Here is a 19279-nt window from a genome sequence, read left to right as displayed (position 1 = left end):
TGTTTTAAGGAACAACAATAGTGTAGTATGTTACTATCAGTCACAGATTATTACATTTATTAGGGAATTTTCTACATTATTGAAGTTCACCTTAAGGTGAGTGTTTTTTCTTAAAGATGTTTTACATTGTGTCATAATGTTATTACAGGCATGATCTACTGGTCTGCCTTAGTCATAGCTTTTTGGTCTAATAAGTCTTAGAACTAGAAAGAGAATTTCCAAATCGTATCTATCTCCTTGCTGCTTACTGGCTGCCTTTCACTGTGGTCTTTTCTTCTTCTTTTATTTGATGATTTTAATGCTCAGCTGGCATCATTTGACGCAGGACAGTCTGGAGTGTGTTGTCCAGCCAGGCTTGGCTTGGCTCCTCTTCTCTCCTCCCATTCCCCCGTCCTCCCATTCTCCCCTCTCCCCTGTTTCCTTGCCCTCTACCCCATTGCTGTTTTCTAATCTCTTTATACACTGTTCAAAGTTTTGCCCTTTGTTACATTTTCGAAATCTTTATTTAGTGGACTTTAATACAGAGGGCAGAGATTAACTCTCTTGCCTGTCAACTAAGCAGGAGCATACAAACAAAAGAATCTTTGGGGGAGGAAGAGGGAAAGAGAGAGAGAGATAGACAGAGACAGAGATAGAGAGAGTGGGGGAGAGGAAGAGAGAGAGGGAGAGAGAAAGAGAAAGAGTACCTGAAGCCTTTTGGATTTGGTAACTATTCCTGTTACATTAAATTTAGTATAGAAGCTGGGCACGGTGGCTCATGCCTGTAATCATAGCTAAGCTACTGAGGAGGCTGAGGTCTGAGGATCACGTGATACAAAGCCAGGCCAGGCAGAAAAGTCTTATCTTCAATTACCCAGCAGAAAACCAGAAGTGGAGCTGTGGCTGAAGTAGTAGAGTGCCAGCCCTGAGTGAAAATTGTAAGGGACAGTACCCAGGGGCTGAGTTCAAGCCCTCATACTAGAACACACATACCCAAACAGAAACTTTAGTGTATATTTCTATATTACAAACTTGAATCCCCACATTAAAGTTTACCTGTTTTCATACAAGTTCTATTAATTAATGACATCATCACAGTTTAATGGTATAGTCATAGTTTCAAGTGAGGTGATGAAATAATGTGTATTCTACTTTAAAGTTAAACTATTACGCTGTCTTTCAGCTCTCTTAAAATGCTAATATTACCTGTAGGTTTCTGTAACTCTTTTCTCTCTCTTTCTTTCTTCTTTCCTTCCTTTCTGTCTTTCTTTTTTTTTTTTTTTTAATAAGTACTGTGGTTCAGAACTCAGTGCCTTATGCCTTATGCCAGAAACATCCTTGTAGACTTTCTTCTGGCAGGTTTATCTTCAGTTTACCAGGAAAAAGCCAGAACTAGAGGCTTAGCTCAAGTGGTAGAACATCAGCAACCTTGCGTGAAAAAGCTGAGCAAGAATTCAGACTCCAATACTGGCAAAAAACAAACAAAAAAAGCCCACAACTAAAAAACCCAGTAATAAAGAATAAAGCTAGAAAAATTACTTTGGTTTGAATGCTGCTTTTCTTTCCTTTTTTTTTTTTTTGGCAGTCGTGGGCCTGAATTCTGGGCCTGGGCACTGTCCCTCAGTTCTTCAGCTCAAGGCTAGGACTCTACCACTTGAGCCACAGTGCCACTTCCAGCTTTTTCTGTTTATGTGGTGCTGAGGAATCAAACCCAGGGCCTCATGCATGCAAGGCAAAGCACTCTACCACTGAGCCACTTTCCCAACCCCTTTCTTTGCTTTTTTTTTTTTGTTATTGTTAAGTAGTTGTACAAAGGAGTTGTCATTTAACAAAGCAGTTTTATGAGTACAACGTGGCTTGGTCAGTGTCACCACTTTCAACATTCTGAATGCTGCTTTTCTTTTCTTTTTTTTTTTTTGCGTCTGGTTGTGGGGCCTGTACTCTGGGCCTGGGCACTGTCCCTCAGCTCTTCAGCTCAAGGCTAGTGCTCTACCACTTGAGCCACAGTACCACTTCCTGCTTTTTTCTTTTTGCTTATGTGGTGCTGAGGAATGGAACCCAGGGCCTCATGCATGTAAGGCAAGCGCTCTACCACTGAGCCACCTTCCCAGCCCCTGAATGCTGCTTTTCTAGTTGATACAACTTGCCAAATATTTTTGTTAAAACCTTCTGCATTTGGATAGTTTCTATTATAGTGAGTCAATATCATAAAATTAAAACGATTTTTTTTTTTTTTTTTTTTAGTGTCAGTCCTAGAGTTTTAACATAGAGCCTTGGTGCTGTCTCTGAACTTTTGTGCTCTACCACTTGGAGCCACAACACCATTTCTGGCTTTTTTTTTTTTTTGTCATTCGTGGAGCTTGAACTCTGGGCTTGGGCACTGTCCCTGAGCTCTTTAGCTCGAGGCTAGCGCTCTACCACCTGAGCCACAGTGCCACGCTGGTAGTTAATTAGAGATAAGATTTTCATGGAGTTTCCTGCCTGGGTTGGCTTAGAACCATGATCCTCAGATGTCAGCCTCCTGAGTAGCTAGGATTACAGGTGTGAGCCACAGTGCCCAGCCATTTTTAGCTTTTTTGTAATTTATTGCAGATAAGAGTCTTATGGTCTTTCCTGCCTGGGCTAACTTTGAACTGTAAACCTCAGATCTCAGCATCCTGAGTAGCAAGATTTATAAGTGTGAGCCACTGGTAGCTGGCCAATAATTCTTCTTCATTTTTTGTTGGTTGTAGAGTTTGAACTCAGAGTCTGGGTGCTGTCCCTGAGCCTCTCTGTGATCAAGGCTCTACCACTTGAGCCCCAGTGCCACTTCCTATTTTTGAGTGATTAATTAGAGATAAGAGCCCCAGGGGGACTTTCTGCACAGGCTGGCTTCAAACCACAATCTTCAGATCTCAGCCTCCTGAGTAGCTAGGATTACAGGTGTGAGCCACTGGTGTCCAGCTAATTCTTCTTCTTCTTCTTCTTTTTTTTTTTTTGGGGGGGGGGCCAGTTGTAGGGCCTGAACTCTGGGCCTGGGTGTTGTCCCTCAGTTCTGCAGCTCAAGGCTAGAGCTCAAGCCACAGCGTCACTTCCAGCTTTTTTCTTTTTGCTTATGTGGTGCTGAGGAATCGAACCCAGGGCCTCAGAGGCATGTAAGACGAGCGCTCTACCACTGAGCCATCTTCCCAGCCCCTCTCCTGCTTTACTTTTATGCCTTCTTGAAACACTATCTTAGTATTAAAGAACAAACATTATAATTTTACTCTAACACAGTTTCTTTTTGAGTGTTTGTTTTAAAGTTTTACATAAGTCAAATAGTCTTCAACATAAGAGTGCTTTTCCATCATTATTATGTTTGAGATTTTTCTAGGAGTATATGTGCATTAAGTATGTAATTTATAGTTCCTTTTGGAAGTCTGTTAATAAACTTCAAATGTCAAAATTATTAATAAATTGGAAAGCATAAATTACTTGATAGGCATATAGATTAAATGAATAGATATGATTTCACAGTATTTGTCTCTTTTTGATTACAGATTATTGAAACTATGCCCATGACTGAGAAAGTTGAAGAACTGCTACAAGTCATAGGTCCATTTTATGAAATTGTGGAAGATAAAAAATGTGGCAGGAGTTCTGATTTAACCTCAGGTTGGACTTTTTTAACCTTCTTTATTTTTTTGAGATAGGGACTTATTCTGTAGTTCAGCCTGGCCTTGCTATCCTATACTAGCCTCAAATTCACAGTCTTCCTGCCTTTACCCTTCAGAGTACTGGGATTATAGGTGTGCGCCGTTATGCTTGACTATTTTTGTTAACCTTTTAAATTTAGCAACTAACCTCTTATGTATGAACTGATGCCTACATGTCTAATTTTTTCTTTTACTTTTTTCATGCTAGTCCGATTGGAGAAAATCTCTAAATACTTAGAAGGTAGGAATAATGAAATCCACATAAAATTTTTAATATTTCCAGATAAGATAATTCTGTATGAATTTATATAGTATATAAATTTGTCACTCAGGAATTTTCATTCTAAGAAAACACATTATAGGAAGTTCTAAATAAACTTTTAAGGTTTGAATACTTATATGATAAGTTATGAAACCATCCTATGTGGTTCATTTAGTATAAACAAAATTATAGCAATTTATAGTTGTTTTTTGCTTAGGATTGGGAATATGGCTTAGTGGTAGAGTGCTTGCCTAACATGTATGAAGCCCTAGGTTCGATTCCTCAGTACCACAGAAACAGAAAAAACCGTAAGTGGCACTATGGCTCAAGTGGCAGAGCACTAACCTTGAGCAAAAAGAAGCTCTGGGACAGAGCCCAGGCCCTGAGTTCAAACACCAGGACTAGCCCCCCCCCCCCAAAAAAAAAATAGTTGTCTTTTGCTTAATTATTTTCTATATTTCTTTATAAATTATGTTACAATACCATGGATTAAATGATTTTGAAGTTAATTTTAAACATGGGTGTTTATAGTATGGTTTAAGTGTAACATAGCAAGTGAATCTAAGATATCAAGTAACTTGGTGTGTTTGAGTGCTGGTACTAGGACTTGAACTTGGGGCCTGGATATTGTCCTTGAGCTTTTTTGCTAAATACCTGTGCTCTACCACTTAAGTCACAGCTTTACTTCTGGTTTTTTGCTGGATAATTGGAGGTAAGTCTCACCAACTTTTTTGCCTGTGTAGAATTTAACCATGATCCTCAAATCTCAACTTCCCAAATAGCTAGGATTCCAGGCATGAGCCACGAGTGCTGGGCAGTTATGTGTGTGACTTTTTAAAAATTTTGTTTCCATGTTTTTGTTGAAGTGTTTATTTATTTATTTTGGTTGGTTGTGGGGCTTGAACTCAGGACCTGGGCACTGTCCCTGAGCTCTTTTGCTCAAGGCTAGTGCTCTACTTCTTTGAGTCACAGCTCCACTTCTGGTTTTTGAGTGGTTGATTAGAGATAACAGTCTCACAGGGACTTTTCTGCCTTGGCTGCCTTTGAACTGTGATCCTCAGATCTCAGCCTCCTGAGTAGCTAGGGTTACAGGTGTGAGCCACCAGTGCCTAGCTTGTTGAAGAATATAAAGGCTTATGTTTGCAAACTGACAGGAAATAAAATGTAAGGTTTGCTAATACTAACGGTAAACATTTACTCTTTACATGTCTTTTAGAAAGCAGAGTGAAGTGAGACCTTGTGAATAAATTTAAATGAAAACTTTATGCTTTAAAAATAGGCCTGGGGCTGGGAAGGTGGCTCAGTGGTAGAGCGCTTGCCTTGCATGCCTGAGGCCCTGGGTTCGATTCCTCAGCACCACATAAGCAGAAAAGAAAAGCCGGAAGTGGGGCTGTGGCTCAAGTGGTAGAGCGCTAGCCTTGAGCTGAAGAGCTGAGGGACAGAGCTCAGGCCCAGAGTTCAGGCCCCACGACCGGACCCCAAAAAAAAAAATTAAAAAAAAATAAAAAAATAAAAAATAAAAATAGGCCTGTGTTCTTCTTTATAAAGTATCTTTTAGTTATTGACAGAGATTTCAGCATTTCAGAATAGTAATCTTTGTATAGGTAATCAAGCATTGTAGTTTACTTTCATGTTAATAAGTCACATACAATTGAAAGTGACAGCTAACTGAGCAATAACCCTGTATCACACTATTCTTAGAGAACACAAATGTTATTAGTCTTTGTGTGTGTGTGTGTGTGCGTGTGTGCGTGCGCGTGCATACTGGTCTTGGTATTGTCCCTGAGATTTTTTTGCTCAAGATTAGGACTTTATCATTTGAGCCACAGCTCCACTTCTGGCTTTTTTTTTTTTTTTGTAGTTAATTGGAAATAAGAATCTCACATGCTTTCCTGCTTAGGCTGGCTTCCAACTGCAGTCCTTAGTTCTCAGCCTCCTGAGTAGTTAGGATTACAGGTGTGAGGCACAGGGGTCCAGCCATTTTTTTTCCCCTTATACTTCATGATTATTCAGTTAAGAAAAAAAAGTTATATGGATTACCATTACCCATTTCCATTTACTGTGTATGCCAGTGTAAATTAAGAATATATTCACACATTCCAGGCAACTGATCTGTTAAATATGGTCTAAAAAAAAAAAGAAGTTAAGTTTTTTTTCCTTTTAGTCAACCAAGTTATTAAGTTGAAGGGTGGGGATAAACTTGGGTCTGTTTGGCTGGGTCTAGTTGGCTGGTAGAGACAGATATTTGGGTAACTAAGTATGAAAGAAGGAAGAGTAAAAGCACTAGCCCACTGCTGGTTGCAATTTAATCTCCAAAGCTTTGGAAAATCAATTTTTGTTTTTGTTGTTGTTGTTGTTGTTGGTGGTGGTGGTGGTCATGGGGTCCTAGGCACTGTCCTTCAGCTCTTCAGCTCAAGGCTAGCGTTCTACCGCTTGAGCCACAGAACAACTTCCGGTCTTCTGGTGGTTTATTGGAGATAAAGAGTCTTATGGACTTTGCTGCCTGGTCTGGCTTTGAACTGCAATCCTTAGATCTCAGCCTCCTGAGTTGCTAGCATTACAGACATGAGCCACCAGTACCCAGCATTTTTTTTTAAAACTTGTCCTCTCATGAACTTATTAAGGAACAAAACCTAATCTGAACCATGTAACGCTATTCTGATTCTTTTTTTCTTTTTTTTTTTTTTTTGGGTCCAGTCGTGGGGTCTGAACTCTGGGCCTGGGCACTGTCCCTCAGCTCTTCAGCTCAAGGCTAGCACTCTACCACTTGAGCCACAGCACCACTTCTGGCTTTTTTCTTTTTGTTTATGTGGTGCTGAGGAATCGAACCCAGGGCCTCATGCATGCAAGGCAAGCACTCTACCACTGAGCCACCTTCCCAGCCCCTGATTCTTTTTTGTTTGCTTGGGCATACTGGGGTTTAGTGCTTTCTGGGCTGGTGCCCAGAGTCATGACTCCAGCCTAGCTTTTTGTTGTTATTTTGGAGATGGAGTCTTGCAATTGTTTTCTGCCTGGGCTGGCTTTGAACTGCCATCTTTCAGATCTCAGCAAGGATTATAAGTGTGAGACGTTGGTGTTCATCTATTTGTTTTTTTCTTTTTGAAACATGATGTCCGTATAAGTTCATAATGGCCTAGAATTTTATGTGTAGCTCAAACTGGCTTTGAAATTACAGTCCTTCTACCTCAGCCTTTCAAGTGCTACAATTACAGGCATGTGTCATCATATATAACTATTTCTATTCTTTTGTTTATTTTTGGTTTAGTGCTGGTCCTGGGGCTTGAACTCAGGGCCTGAGTACTGTCCTTGAGCTTTTATGCTTAAGGCTAGCACTCTACCACTTGAGCCATAGCTTCACTTCTGGCTTTTTTGGTAGTTTATTGGAGATAAGAGTCTCATGGACTTCCTGCCCCAGCTGGCATGAGCCACTGGTGCTTATCTATTTCTATTCTTTATACTAATGATTTCGAATATTTATATGCTTTGCTGTAAAAATATTATTATTATTATTGTTGTTGTTGTTGTTATTTTGGTTGGTTGTGGGGCCTAGACTCTGGGCCTGGGTGCTGTCCCTCAGCTCTTCAGCTCAAGGCTAATAATGCTCTACCACTTAAGCCACAGTGCCACTTCCGACTTTTTCTGCTCATGTGATTCTGAGGAATCGAACCCAGGGCCTCATACATGCAAGGCAAGCACTCTACCACTGTGCTACCTTCCCAGCCCCAAAATATTATTTTTTGTGAAAGTCTTTTTGTTAGTTTTGGTTTGTTTTTAGTGGATTCTGATACTCATGTTAGATATTCATATATATGATATTCATAACACATAGTGCAACATTAGTAATCTTGGGATTTCAAAATATATTTGGATTCATGGGTTGTAAGCAAAGGCCAATAGACTTAAACGATAATTTATTTAACCTGAACCCTTATAATGGACATTGCATTTTTCACTCATTGTTTTTTGGGGGGTGGCAGGGAGGGAGTGTTATAAAAGCTTTCACACTTTTTTTTTTAATTGCCATTCCTGGGCTTGAACTCAGGGCCTGGGCACTGTCCCCAAGCTTCTTTTCCTCAATGCTAGTACTCTACCACTTGAGCCACAGCACCATTTCTGGCTTTTTCTGTTTATGTGGTACTAGGAATCCAGCCCAGGGCTTCATGCATGCTAGGCAAGCACTGTACCACTAAGCTACCTTCCCAGCCCCAGCTTTCATTCTTTTTGAATCCTGAAAAAATCCTGCTGAAAGTTTCTGTACATATGTCACTTTAGATATGTGGAAGTTTATCTGTAAGAAATAATATGAGAAATAGATTTTAAATTGTTATATCTGACTTGCCAAACTACAAGCTAGTTTGTGGTCTGTCTGTCTGTCTCTCTCTCTCTCTCTCTTTTTTTTTTTTTTTAGTCTCTTGTGCTAGGAGTGGTGGCAGGGATCCAGTCATGCTTAAAGGCCATTCAATTCCAGGAAAAAGCAAAACTCCATCTATCTCCACCAATAAGCAGCTGGGCAGAGTGGTGTGCCCTGTAATCCTCAGTTATAATGGAAATGTAAATAGAATTGTGATCCAGGCTGGCTTAGGCACAAATGCGAGACACTATTTGAAAAATAACTAAAGCAAAAATGGTTAGAGGCATGGCTCAAGTGGTATAGTTCTGCCTGGTAAGTTCAAAGTCAGGAATTAAAACCTTAGTACTAGCTGGACACCGGTGGCTCACGCTGTAATCCTAGCTACTCAGGAGGCTGAGATAGGAGGATTGTGGTTCAAAGCCAGATTAGGCAGGAAAGTCAGTGAGACTCTTATCTCCAGTTAACCAGCAGAAAACCAGACATGGCACTGTGGCACCCTGCTGAAGAGCACAGAGACAGCGCGCAGGCCCAGAGTTCAAGCCCCACAACTGACAAAAAATTAAAATTAAAAAACAAAAAACAAACCTACTTAGTACTGTTCAAAAAAAAAAAAATCCTCAAACTCAACCAATCCAATTTTTTTTAACCCTTTTTTTTTTGCCAGTCCTATGGCCTGAGCTCAAGGCCTGGGCACTATCCCTGAGCTTCTTTTGCTCAAGGCTAGAGCTCTACCACTTGAACCACAGCTTCACGTGGGGCCTTTTCTGTTAATGTGGTACTGAGGAATCAAACCAGGGCTTCATGCCTGTTAAGCTTCATGCATGTTAAGCAAACACTCTACCACTAAGCCACATTCCCAGCCCCATAAATCACTTTCTTTTCTTAGGTCGAAGATCAGGACTTGAACTTGGTATTTAATGTTTTTGCTCATTGACTAGTGCTCTACCAGTTGAGCCATGCCTCCAACTCCGTACACTCTACCACTAAGCCATCTTCCTAGCCCTTACATAATCTTTTTTTTTTTTTTTTTTTTGGGTCCGGTTGTGGGGCCTGAACTCTGGGTCTGGGCGCTGTCCCTCAGCTCTTCAGCTCAAGGCGAGTGCTCTACCACTTGAGCCACAGCACCACTTCCGGCTTTTTTCTTTTTGCTTATGTGGTGCTGAGGAATTGAACCCAGGGCCTCAGGCATGCAAGGCAAGCGCTCTACCACTGAGCCACCTTCCCAGCCCCCTTACATAATCTTAAAAAACAAATTTTTGTTAAAATGATATACAGAGGGGTCACAGTTATATAAATCAGGTATGGAGTACATTTCTTTTTGAATAGTGTCATTTTCTCCCAGTTTCTTCCCTCCCGATCCCCTTTCCCCCAAGTTGTATGATTCATTTTCAATACAGTGTCTAGTAAGTATCACTTCTGAATTGGTTCACCCTTTGTCCCACTGTTTCTGTGCTTCCCCTTCCTCTCCCCAAATCAGATAAACTAATAAACAGAACAAAAGGAACAGCAGGGCTGGGAAGGTGGCTCAGTGGTAGAGCGCTTGCCTTGCATGCATGAGGCCCTGGGTTCAATGCCTCAGCACCACATAAGCAAAAAGAAAAAAGCCGGAAGTGGCGCTGTGGCTCAAGTGGTAGAGCACTAGCCTTGAGCTGAAGAGCTGAGGGACAGTGCCCAGGCCCAGAGTTCAGGCCCCACGACCAGACCCCCCAAAAAAAAAAAAAAAAAGGAACAGCAATCAAAAACAGTGACAAAAGGGGGGAAAAAAAAACCCCAAAATGTAAAAACCCAAAATGTAAAAAGTTTGTTGCTGTTTCCATTTCTTGGAATTGATCTCAATAAGCATCATTTTATGTGATCATACGCACATAGCTGTTGAGCCCTTTACATTGTCCTCCTTCGCATACCCTTAAGTAGTAAGTTTTGAAATCAGAGTTTTTCACTTTTTTTTTTTAAATTAGAGATAGGAGTCTCATGGACTTTCCTCCCAGGCTAGCTTCAAACCATGATCCTCAGATCTCAGCCTGCTTAGTAGCCAGGATTACAGGCATGAGCCACTAGCATGGCTTTGCTTTTATTTAATTATTATTTTCTTCTAGACTGTCAGGGAGAGTGAGAGAGATGAAAAAACCATGATTCTCTTGTGCCTAGCATACATAAGACTTTAGATTTGATCCACCCAATACTGATTCAGTTTATAATATAAACTGAGGTATACCTCAGTGGGGCAGTATCTGCCTAGCATGTATGAGGTGTTAAGTTTGATCTCTGGTACTCTACAAACAAACAGTTATGAAAACTGTTCTGAAAGGCCAAGTTGCTACTGCCTGATGACTGTAATCGTTGCTGCTCAGGAGGCTGAGATCAGAGGATGAAGATTTGAAGCCAGCCAGAGTAGAAAAAGTCTGAGAGACTCTATCTTCAGTTAACGAGAAGCTGAGATATGGCTCAAATGATAGAACACTTGCTTTGATCAAAAAAATCTAAGGGAGGGGCTGGGAAGGTGGCTCAGTGGTAGAGTACTTGCCTTGCATGTATGAGACCCTGGGTTCAATTCCTCAGCACCACATAAGCAGAAAAAGTTGGAAGTGGTGCTTGGCTCAAGTGGTAGAGCATTAGCCTTGAGCTGAAGAGCTGAGGGACAGTGCCCAGGCCCAAAGTTCAGGCACCATGACTGGCAAAAAAAAAAAAAAAAAATCTAGGGGAAAGTATGAGGCCCTAGTATCTGACCCCTTCCCCTGCAAAAAGTTTTAAAATGGAGTCCAAGTGTAATGTTGATGAGATTGTTGGAATGGCCCAAAACAACATTTTTATGTTTTTTAGCAGGCTAGTATATCTCATCATTTCTGAAGCTCATTTATGCTTATCTTTACGATTTCAAATGATGTTAACTTAAAAACAATTATTCTGTGCTTTGTTCAAATAATATTTGATAGCTTAGCTTTATCATTTTTGTTGTAAACTGATAATTGAAAGAATGTGTCTACTAATGTAGGTATATTTTGAGTGTAAGAATACTATCATATATAAAATTCTAGGATATTAATTCAGAATTGCTTTATTCATTAAAAATCAAGCCATGATTATCTATTACCGAATGAGTGATATAAATGGTCAATTTATGTTTTAGATCTTGGTAATGTTCTAACTTCTACTCCAAATGCCAAAACTGTTAACGGCAAAGCAGAAAGCAGTGACAGTGGAGCTGAGTCCGAGGAAGATGAGGCCCAAGAAGAAGTAAAGGGAACAAAGCAAAGTGATAATGGTAAGTTTTAGGTATCAGGTTAATAATTTTATACTAAATAAAAGGTCATTCAGTCCAGGTGCTGGTGAGCCATGCCTCTAATCCTGGCTGAGATCTGAGGATCATGGTTTGAAGCCAGACTGGGCAGGAAAATCTATGAGACTTTTACTATCATAAACTACTCAAAAAAAGCTGGAAGTGGCACTGTGGCTCAAAAGCACTGGCCTTGAGCTAAAAATGAATTTCCAGGACTTGAGTTCAATTCCCAGGACTGGCAAAAAAAAAAAAAGGCATTCAGACATTGGCATGATTAGATACTGTGTGAGATCAGTGCACATCGTGGGTTATGGCCTGTTGACCAAATGGCTCTGCTACATCCAGACTTAAGCATAAATGACAGTGTTAATTGAAGGCTGACCAAGAATAGACCAAATGTAGTACCTGCCAAGTTATTTAAAAGGCAATGTTTCTGATGTGGATATACATGTTACTAAGAACCAGAAACAATTTAAATTCTCAGTATCTTATCAAGATTAAAGTGCACTCCAGAGAATAGAATATAGGTATGCATATTTGTGTGTGTGTACACACGTGTACACGTGTGTACATGTGCACGTGTGCGTGCATGTGTGTTGGGGTTTGAACTCAGGGCCACAGGCTCTTGCTTGGTATTATACTACTTAAGCCATACCTCTACTTCTGACTTTTTGCTGGTTAATTGAATACAAAAGTCACATAGATTTTCCTGCCTGGGCTGGCTTAGAACTGTGATTCTCCAATTTCAGCTTCCTAGATAGCTAGGATTACAGGTGTTAGCCACCTTTTCCCAGCTTGTTTTTGCTTTTTGCAGCCCTGAGAATCAAACTCAGGGCCTCATGTGTGCTAGGCAAGTGCTCTATCCTTAATCTTTAGGCCTAAGTTTTGATGGAGAGGGAACACTGGAATTATGGGGTACTACATTCCTAAATGTAACTTTGTTAGTAGGAGTTCCTGTAACTTATGAGAAGGTTATTTTAGAAAGAAAAAAAACCCCACTAAAACAGACTTAAAACACACTGTTACCACTTAGCTTTGTCTATACTTTCCAGCCTTTAACGTTCTTTTGCTTTTCCTTTTGCTGGTACCAAGGCTTAAATTTGAGGTCTCAAACTTGATTGGTTTAGCTTGCTTGGCTGGTGCCCTATCAGTTGAGTCATGCCTCCAGCTCTGCTTTTTGTTGATTATTTTGGAGATAGATTTGTGTAGACTTTTTTTTTTTTACTAAGGCAGGCTTTAAATGCAACCCTCAGGATCTCATTTTCCTGAGCAGGCAGTAATAACAGGCATGAGCCACTGATACTTGGCCTGATAAATTATTTTTGAACGATACTTTAGAATAATCACAGGGAATGGAAGCAGTTTTAAAGTCAACATCATTTTTGGGGAGCTGTGCACTCTTCTCAAAGAGTGCTTCATCTTTCTAATTCAGGTAGGAAAACCTTCAGAGAGAAATGACTAATAAGCCGGGCGTTGGTGGCTCATGCCTGTAATGCTAGCTACTCAGGAGGCCAAGATCTGAGGATCACAGTTCAAAGCCAGCCTGAGCAGGAAAGTCCATGAGAGTCTTATCTCCAGTTAACCACCAGAAAGCCTTAACTGGAACTGTGGCTCAAGTGGTAGAGCCCTAGCCTTGAGCTGTAGAGCTAAGGGTCAGTGCCACAGGCCCAGAGTTCAAGCCCCATGACCACAAAAAAAAAAAAAAAGACTAATAGCTATTAGACTATTTTATGCAGAAGTTGACTTACTACGATCTTTTCTGAATCTCTCTTCTCATAAAAGATAAGAAAATGAAGAAATTAACAGATAATCTGGAACTTATTGTCACTAATGGCTATGATAAAGACAGCTTTGTTCAGGACATGCAGCATGAAGTTCATCCTGATTCTTCACTGAAAGGTGGAAATGCTGAAGAAGGAAAGTGTATAGAGCAGAACTTAGAGCCAACTGGAAACACTGTTGTCTGTGTTCATGAAGGTATTATCTTCAAATACTTTGTTTAGCCATTTCCCTATGGCTCAAATATTCTTTTAGTAATTTTGGGATATTTAGAAATAGTTTGAAAAAACTTACTGAATAGTATCTTAAGAGTTTATTAATAGTATGAGTGTTTAGCTTTGAAGATCTAAAATACAACTGGACATGATAATGTATACAGGACTCTAGGCATTCACATACAAACAGTTGTTCTACTAAAGGAGAATGCTCTTAAGGGAGGAACCCAAAGGCATAACTCTTCTGAACATTTAAAATATTTATCCAAATGAATTATCCAAATGAATTCCAGAAAATGGAAACCATGGGTTTTGTTATTATTGTATTTTTGTTTGTTTTTGCTTTCTTTCTTTTTCCTTTTTTTTTTTTTTGTCTTTTTAGAGGGCAGAGAGGTGGTACAGAAAGGGAGGGAAGAATGGTGAACAAATGCATTCATGGTATTCAGTAGACACTGGAAAATGAACTGTGCAATTTGTGGACGGGGACAGGAGGGGAAAACTGGGGGAAAGCAAAAGAAGAGGTGACATTATCCAAGTTCTTTACTGACTTATGAAATAGTAACCCCTCTGTACAATACGTTAATAACAACAATACAATTATTACATATATATATATATATACATATTTTTTTAATGAAGAATGTTTAGCTTTGAGAGGCAGAGAATTAGGACGAGGACCTTTTTTTTTTTCCTTTAAGATATAGTCTTCCTATGCAGCTGTGAATTTGTGATTCTCTGGCTTCAGCCTCTCAAGTGCTGGGATTATAGGCATATTGCATCATGCCTCTGTGTTCAGAACTTTTATCATGACATATTCTTATTGTGTTCTTTTTTTTTTTGGTCATGGAATTTGAACTCTGGGCCTGGGTGCTGTCTCTCAGCTCTTCAGCTCAAGGCTAGTGCTCTACCACTTGAGCCACAGTGCTACTTCCAGTTTTCTGGTGGTTTATTGAAGATAAGAGTCTCACAGACTTTCCTGCCTGGGCTGGCTTTGAACAGCAATCCTCAGATTTCAGCCCCCTGAGTAGCTGGGATTACAGGTGTGAGCCACCAGCGCCTGGCTCTTACTTTGTTCTTAGATATAATACCTTAAAATCTTTGACATTTTTGTTCCTGATTTATTTATTTATGTTGTTGTTATTGGTGTTATTTATGATGTTGTTATTGACAGCATTGGGGACTGAACTCATAACCCTGAGCTTGCAGGTCAAGTGCTCTACCACTTCAACTAAACCTCCAGTTTTCCTGATTTTTTTTCCCTCCAATCCTCACTCCCTCGTTTCTTCCATGGTCCCTGAGCTTTTTTGCCAAGGCTAGGAACCTGCCACTTTTAGCCACAGTTCTACTTCTGGTTTTCTGGTGGTTAATTGGAGATAAGAGTCTCACAGACTTTCTTGCCTGGGCTGGCTTTGAACCATAATCCTCAGATCTCAGCCTCCTGTGTACCTAGAATTACAGACGTGAGCCACAGGCGCTTGGCTAGTCTTTTATATTCTAGAGGTCTAGAGGGAGTCTATAGTATGTCTGCACAGAATCATTAATGTTGCTGTAACTGTATCCAAAAATCAATGTGTAACAAATTTGAATAATTACATTTCAAATTAGACTTCCTGTGTGGCAGCTGTTTTGTCTTATATGGTTATTAATTTTTCTAAGGTTTTATCTAGACAGTGGTTTCATAGAATTCAATAATAAAAGCTTTGTAATAATTTAAATAAGAATTATTGACTAAATTTAAACTTTTGGTAAGTTAACAATAATATGACTTAAAAGTACTTGTGTACCTGAAATTCTAGCACTTAGGAGGCTGAGTCAGGAGGATTATGAGTTTGAGGCTAATATGGGGTAGATAGATAGATAGATAGATAGACAGACAGACTTGAAATATCAAATTTGTCTCTCAGTATGAACATAATATAGGGCTGATTAATTTAGAAAATGGAATATAAAAATGTATTTGTCTTCTATTAGAGTATAATTATCCTACCTGGACATTTGTTCATATTTAGATATAAATGATGATCATGTTGAAGATATTTCAGGAATTCAGCATTTGACAAGTGATTCAGACAGTGAAGTTTACTGTGATTCTATGGAACAGTTTGGACAAGAAGAGGTAAAAATGACATTTTTTGATTGGTAAGGTTTCAAAATGGTATATCAGAATGTACGTCAGAACTTCTGTTAATAGCAGATGTACTTTCTGTTTATCACTTTGAAAAACTTTTAAAATGTTTGAATATTTATATTTTGTGGCTTAAAGTATATATAATTCTAAAGTATTCAAAGAAACGAATTAATATTAGTTATCTTTCTATTATAATTATAATATATGTATAAATCTCTTGGGAGATGTGGGGCAAAAATACAGAGGATAAACATTTTAAGCAAGGGCCCTTGGTGAAAACTTTGATGAAGGAAATGGAATATTTTGCAAACAAATAAACCTGTTTCTTACATTGACTACAGTCCACTGCATTCAAGTTTTCAGTAGAAAACAGGTGCCCAGTGGCTCATGCTATAACCTGGTTACTTAGGAGGCTGAGATCTGAGGATCATGGTTTGAAGCCAGCTTGAACAGGAAAGTCCATGAGAATCTTACCTCCAATTAACTGCCACAGGACCAAAAGTAGAGCTGTGGTTCAAGTGGGATAGCATGTTCCTTATGTGAAAAAGATAAGGGGCAGCGCCTAGGCCCTGAGTTCTAGTCCCAGTCCTGCCACAAAAAAATTAGTGGAAATAATCTTCAATTTTTAGGTGAGATTCAGCAATCAGAGAAAAAGTTTTAAAAAATTATAAAAAGTATGATTTTTCTTTCTGCTAGAGCTGTTTCTGGTAATTATGAAAATGTTTTTGGAAAATGACATCTGATTTTGGCATTTTTATATTTATCCACTTTTTTCCTCTACCCCTGTTGTAAAAAAGTTCAGGGTATCCTATCATTTATCTTTTGCTTTCATGAAAGGATGATTTTTAACTTTGTGTTTCCCTCTTTTTATTTCACAAATACAGTTGAATCTATGTTTTAATTTTCTCAAATTTTTAAAGCACATACAGAACTTTTAACCTAAGGTCAAACAAAGGAGTAGCACAGATAGGCAAAATAATGATAAACCCGATGCCAGTAGCTCATGCCTATAATTCTTGACACTCAGGAAGCTGAGATCTGGAGGATCAAGGTTCAAAGACAAAGTCCAAGAGACTGTATCTCCAATTAACCAGCAAAATGCTGGACTGGAGATGTGACTCAAGTAGAACACTAGCTTTCATCAAGAAAATGGAGTGAGGGCTGGGAAGGTGGCTCAGTGGTAGAGCGCTTGCCTTGCATGCCTGAGGCCCTGGGTTCGATTCCTCAGCACCACATAAGCAAAAAGAAAAAAGCTGGAAGTGGTGCTGTGGCTCAAGTGGTAGAGTGCTAGCCTTGAGCAAAAGGAACTTAGGGACATCATCTAGGACTAGAGTTCAAGGCCCAGGACCAGCATAAATAAATAAATAAATAAGCCAAACTGAAATTAGTGAAAACTGAAAGCAATAAATGATAAAAATATTAGATTCCACTTTTTTCCTCATTTTGTTTTTTGTTTTGTATACTTATAGACAACATCATTCCTACCAATTTTTTTTTGTATCTAGGAAGTCAATTCATATTTTCTTTTAGGAAAAGAATATTTGCAACAATAACACACAACTGCCATTTTAGAAAAACAATATTTTACCATGAAAACTTGGTGCTATACAATTTATGTTTACTTTAGCTGGGCACTGGCTCATGCCTAATAATCCTAGCTACTCGGGAGGCTGAGATCTGAGGATCACAGTATGAAGCCAGCTGGGGCAGAAAAGTCTGTGAGACTCTTACCGCCAATAAACTAGTCAGAAAAAGCCAGAATTGGTGCTGTGGCTCAAGTGGTAGATTGCTAGCCTTGAGCACAAAGAAGTTCAGAGATAGCACCCAGGTCCCTGAGTTGGATCTTCAGGACTGGGGGAAGAAAAAAAAAGGAAAAAACCCCAAACAATTTATATTTACTTTTAATAAAGCCTCATTTTAAATTTGTAGTCTTTTGACAGCTTTACATCAAATAATGGACCCTTTCAATATTACTTGGCTGGTCATCCCAATCAGCACTTGGAAAATTGTGGTTTTTCTGAAGATGTTCAAGGTCTTCCTGGAAATGGCAACATGGGAAATGTCCAGATGGTAGCAGTGGAAGGAAAAGGCGAAGTAAAGCATGGAGGAGAAGATGGCAGAAATAATAGTGGAACACCACACCGCGAGAAGCGAGGTGGTGAAAGTGAGGAGTTCTCTGTCAGAAGAGGAAGAGGTGTGTATGGCCTTGCCCTTTCTTTATAAACAAACCAATGGTGCTGAGTGCTGGTGGCTCATGCCTATAATCCTAGCTACTCAGGAGGCTGAGATATGAGGATCATGGTTTAGAGCCAGCCCCTTGGCAGAAAAGTCTGTAAGACTCTTATCTCCAGTTACCCAGAAAACTGGAAGTGGCACTGTGGCTCAAGTGGTAGAGCTCTCGCCTTGATCTGAAGAACTCAGGGACAGCACCCAGGCCCAGAGTTCAAGCCCCACAAAAAACCCCAACAAAACAACAACAAACAAAAACTAACCAAGGAATGAAATGGAGAAATTCAGGTCAGAAGGGCACTAATATATTTGATGTGCAATGGTTAACTGCATAATATCTGCTTACTTTTCATTCTTTTGTTTTTTTTTTTTTTTTGGTCTGGTCGTGGGGCCTGAACTCTGGGCTTGGGCACTGTCCCTCAGCTCTTCAGCTCAAGGCTAGCGCTCTACCACTGAGCCACCTTCCCAGCCCCTCTGCTTACTTTTCTTTAGGCCAATTCTCTCCTCAGAAATGGTAGCTTATTCTCTTACGATATTAGAGAAAATTATTCTATTCTTAAACTTGTATGTTTGTGTGTGTATGTGTGTGTGCATGCATGCACATGCATGTGCACACGCACCAATGTTGGTGCTTGAGCTCAGGATCTTGCTTTTTGTTTTTGCTTTTTGTCAGTCCTGGGGCTTGAACTCAGGGCTTGGGCACCTCAAGGCTAGTGCTGTACCACTTGAGCCACAAGGCCTTTTCTGGCTTTTTCTGTTTATTGGTACTAAGGAATCAAACCCAGGGCTTCATGCATGCTAGGCAAGCACTCTTACCACTAAGCCACATTCCCAGCCCAGGGATCTTGAATTTTTGCCTGGCCTTTTCACTCAAAGCTGGCAATCTACCACTGGAGCCACACTGCCACTTCTGGTTTTTAGCCGGTTAACTGGAGATAAAAGTCTCTTGGATATATCTGCCCAGGCTGCTTTGAACTGAGATTACACGTGTAAACTGGAGCCTGTTTGTTTTTTTTTCCTCCTCCTCTTCCTCCCCCTCCTCCTCTTCCTCTTCCTCCTCTTCCTTGTTTGTTACTTTTATGCCACAGAGACAAGAAACCTAATTTATTATCAACATTTATTATCAACATCTTTTTTGCATTTAGTCCAATATATAAACCTGTAATGTTTGTGCCATATTGTTTTCCTTACCATTTTAATAGCTGGACTATGTTTTCCATTTTTCACTCCTTTCGAGACATTCTTTTTTTTTTTTGAGACAGAGTCTATATTGCCAAGGCTGACCTCAAATTCATAGGCTCAAGTGATCAATCTGTTTCAGTCTCCCAAGTGCTGAGATTATAGGTATGTGTCACCAGCTCAGCCACATTTAACTTTAATCACAG

General features: G+C 39.7%; 1 protein-coding gene across 4 annotated transcripts in view; it reads left to right on the top strand.

Annotated features, from left to right (window-relative positions):
- Positions 1 to 19279, top strand: part of Acbd5 (acyl-CoA binding domain containing 5) — a 41464-nt gene that overhangs the window by 11657 nt on the left and 10528 nt on the right. For 2 of the 4 annotated variants that reach the window (XM_042686029.1, XM_042686026.1), the window contains exons 5-10: positions 3498 to 3612; positions 3862 to 3894; positions 11394 to 11528; positions 13326 to 13520; positions 15547 to 15653; positions 17595 to 17859. In XM_042686029.1, coding sequence (XP_042541963.1) covers positions 3498 to 3612; positions 3862 to 3894; positions 11394 to 11528; positions 13326 to 13520; positions 15547 to 15653; positions 17595 to 17859 — 850 coding nt within the window. The remainder of the gene's footprint in view (positions 1 to 3497; positions 3613 to 3861; positions 3895 to 11393; positions 11529 to 13325; positions 13521 to 15546; positions 15654 to 17594; positions 17860 to 19279) is intronic. The other 2 variants (XM_042686027.1, XM_042686028.1) reach the window with 1 other exon arrangement.

Source organism: Dipodomys spectabilis, unplaced genomic scaffold (genome assembly GCF_019054845.1).
Source record: "Dipodomys spectabilis isolate Male_0828 unplaced genomic scaffold, ASM1905484v1 ptg000096l, whole genome shotgun sequence".
In the NCBI taxonomy this organism is placed as follows: domain Eukaryota; kingdom Metazoa; phylum Chordata; class Mammalia; order Rodentia; family Heteromyidae; genus Dipodomys; species Dipodomys spectabilis.
Note: the sequence above shows the minus strand (reverse complement) of the source record. Positions and strands in the feature narration are given on the sequence as shown.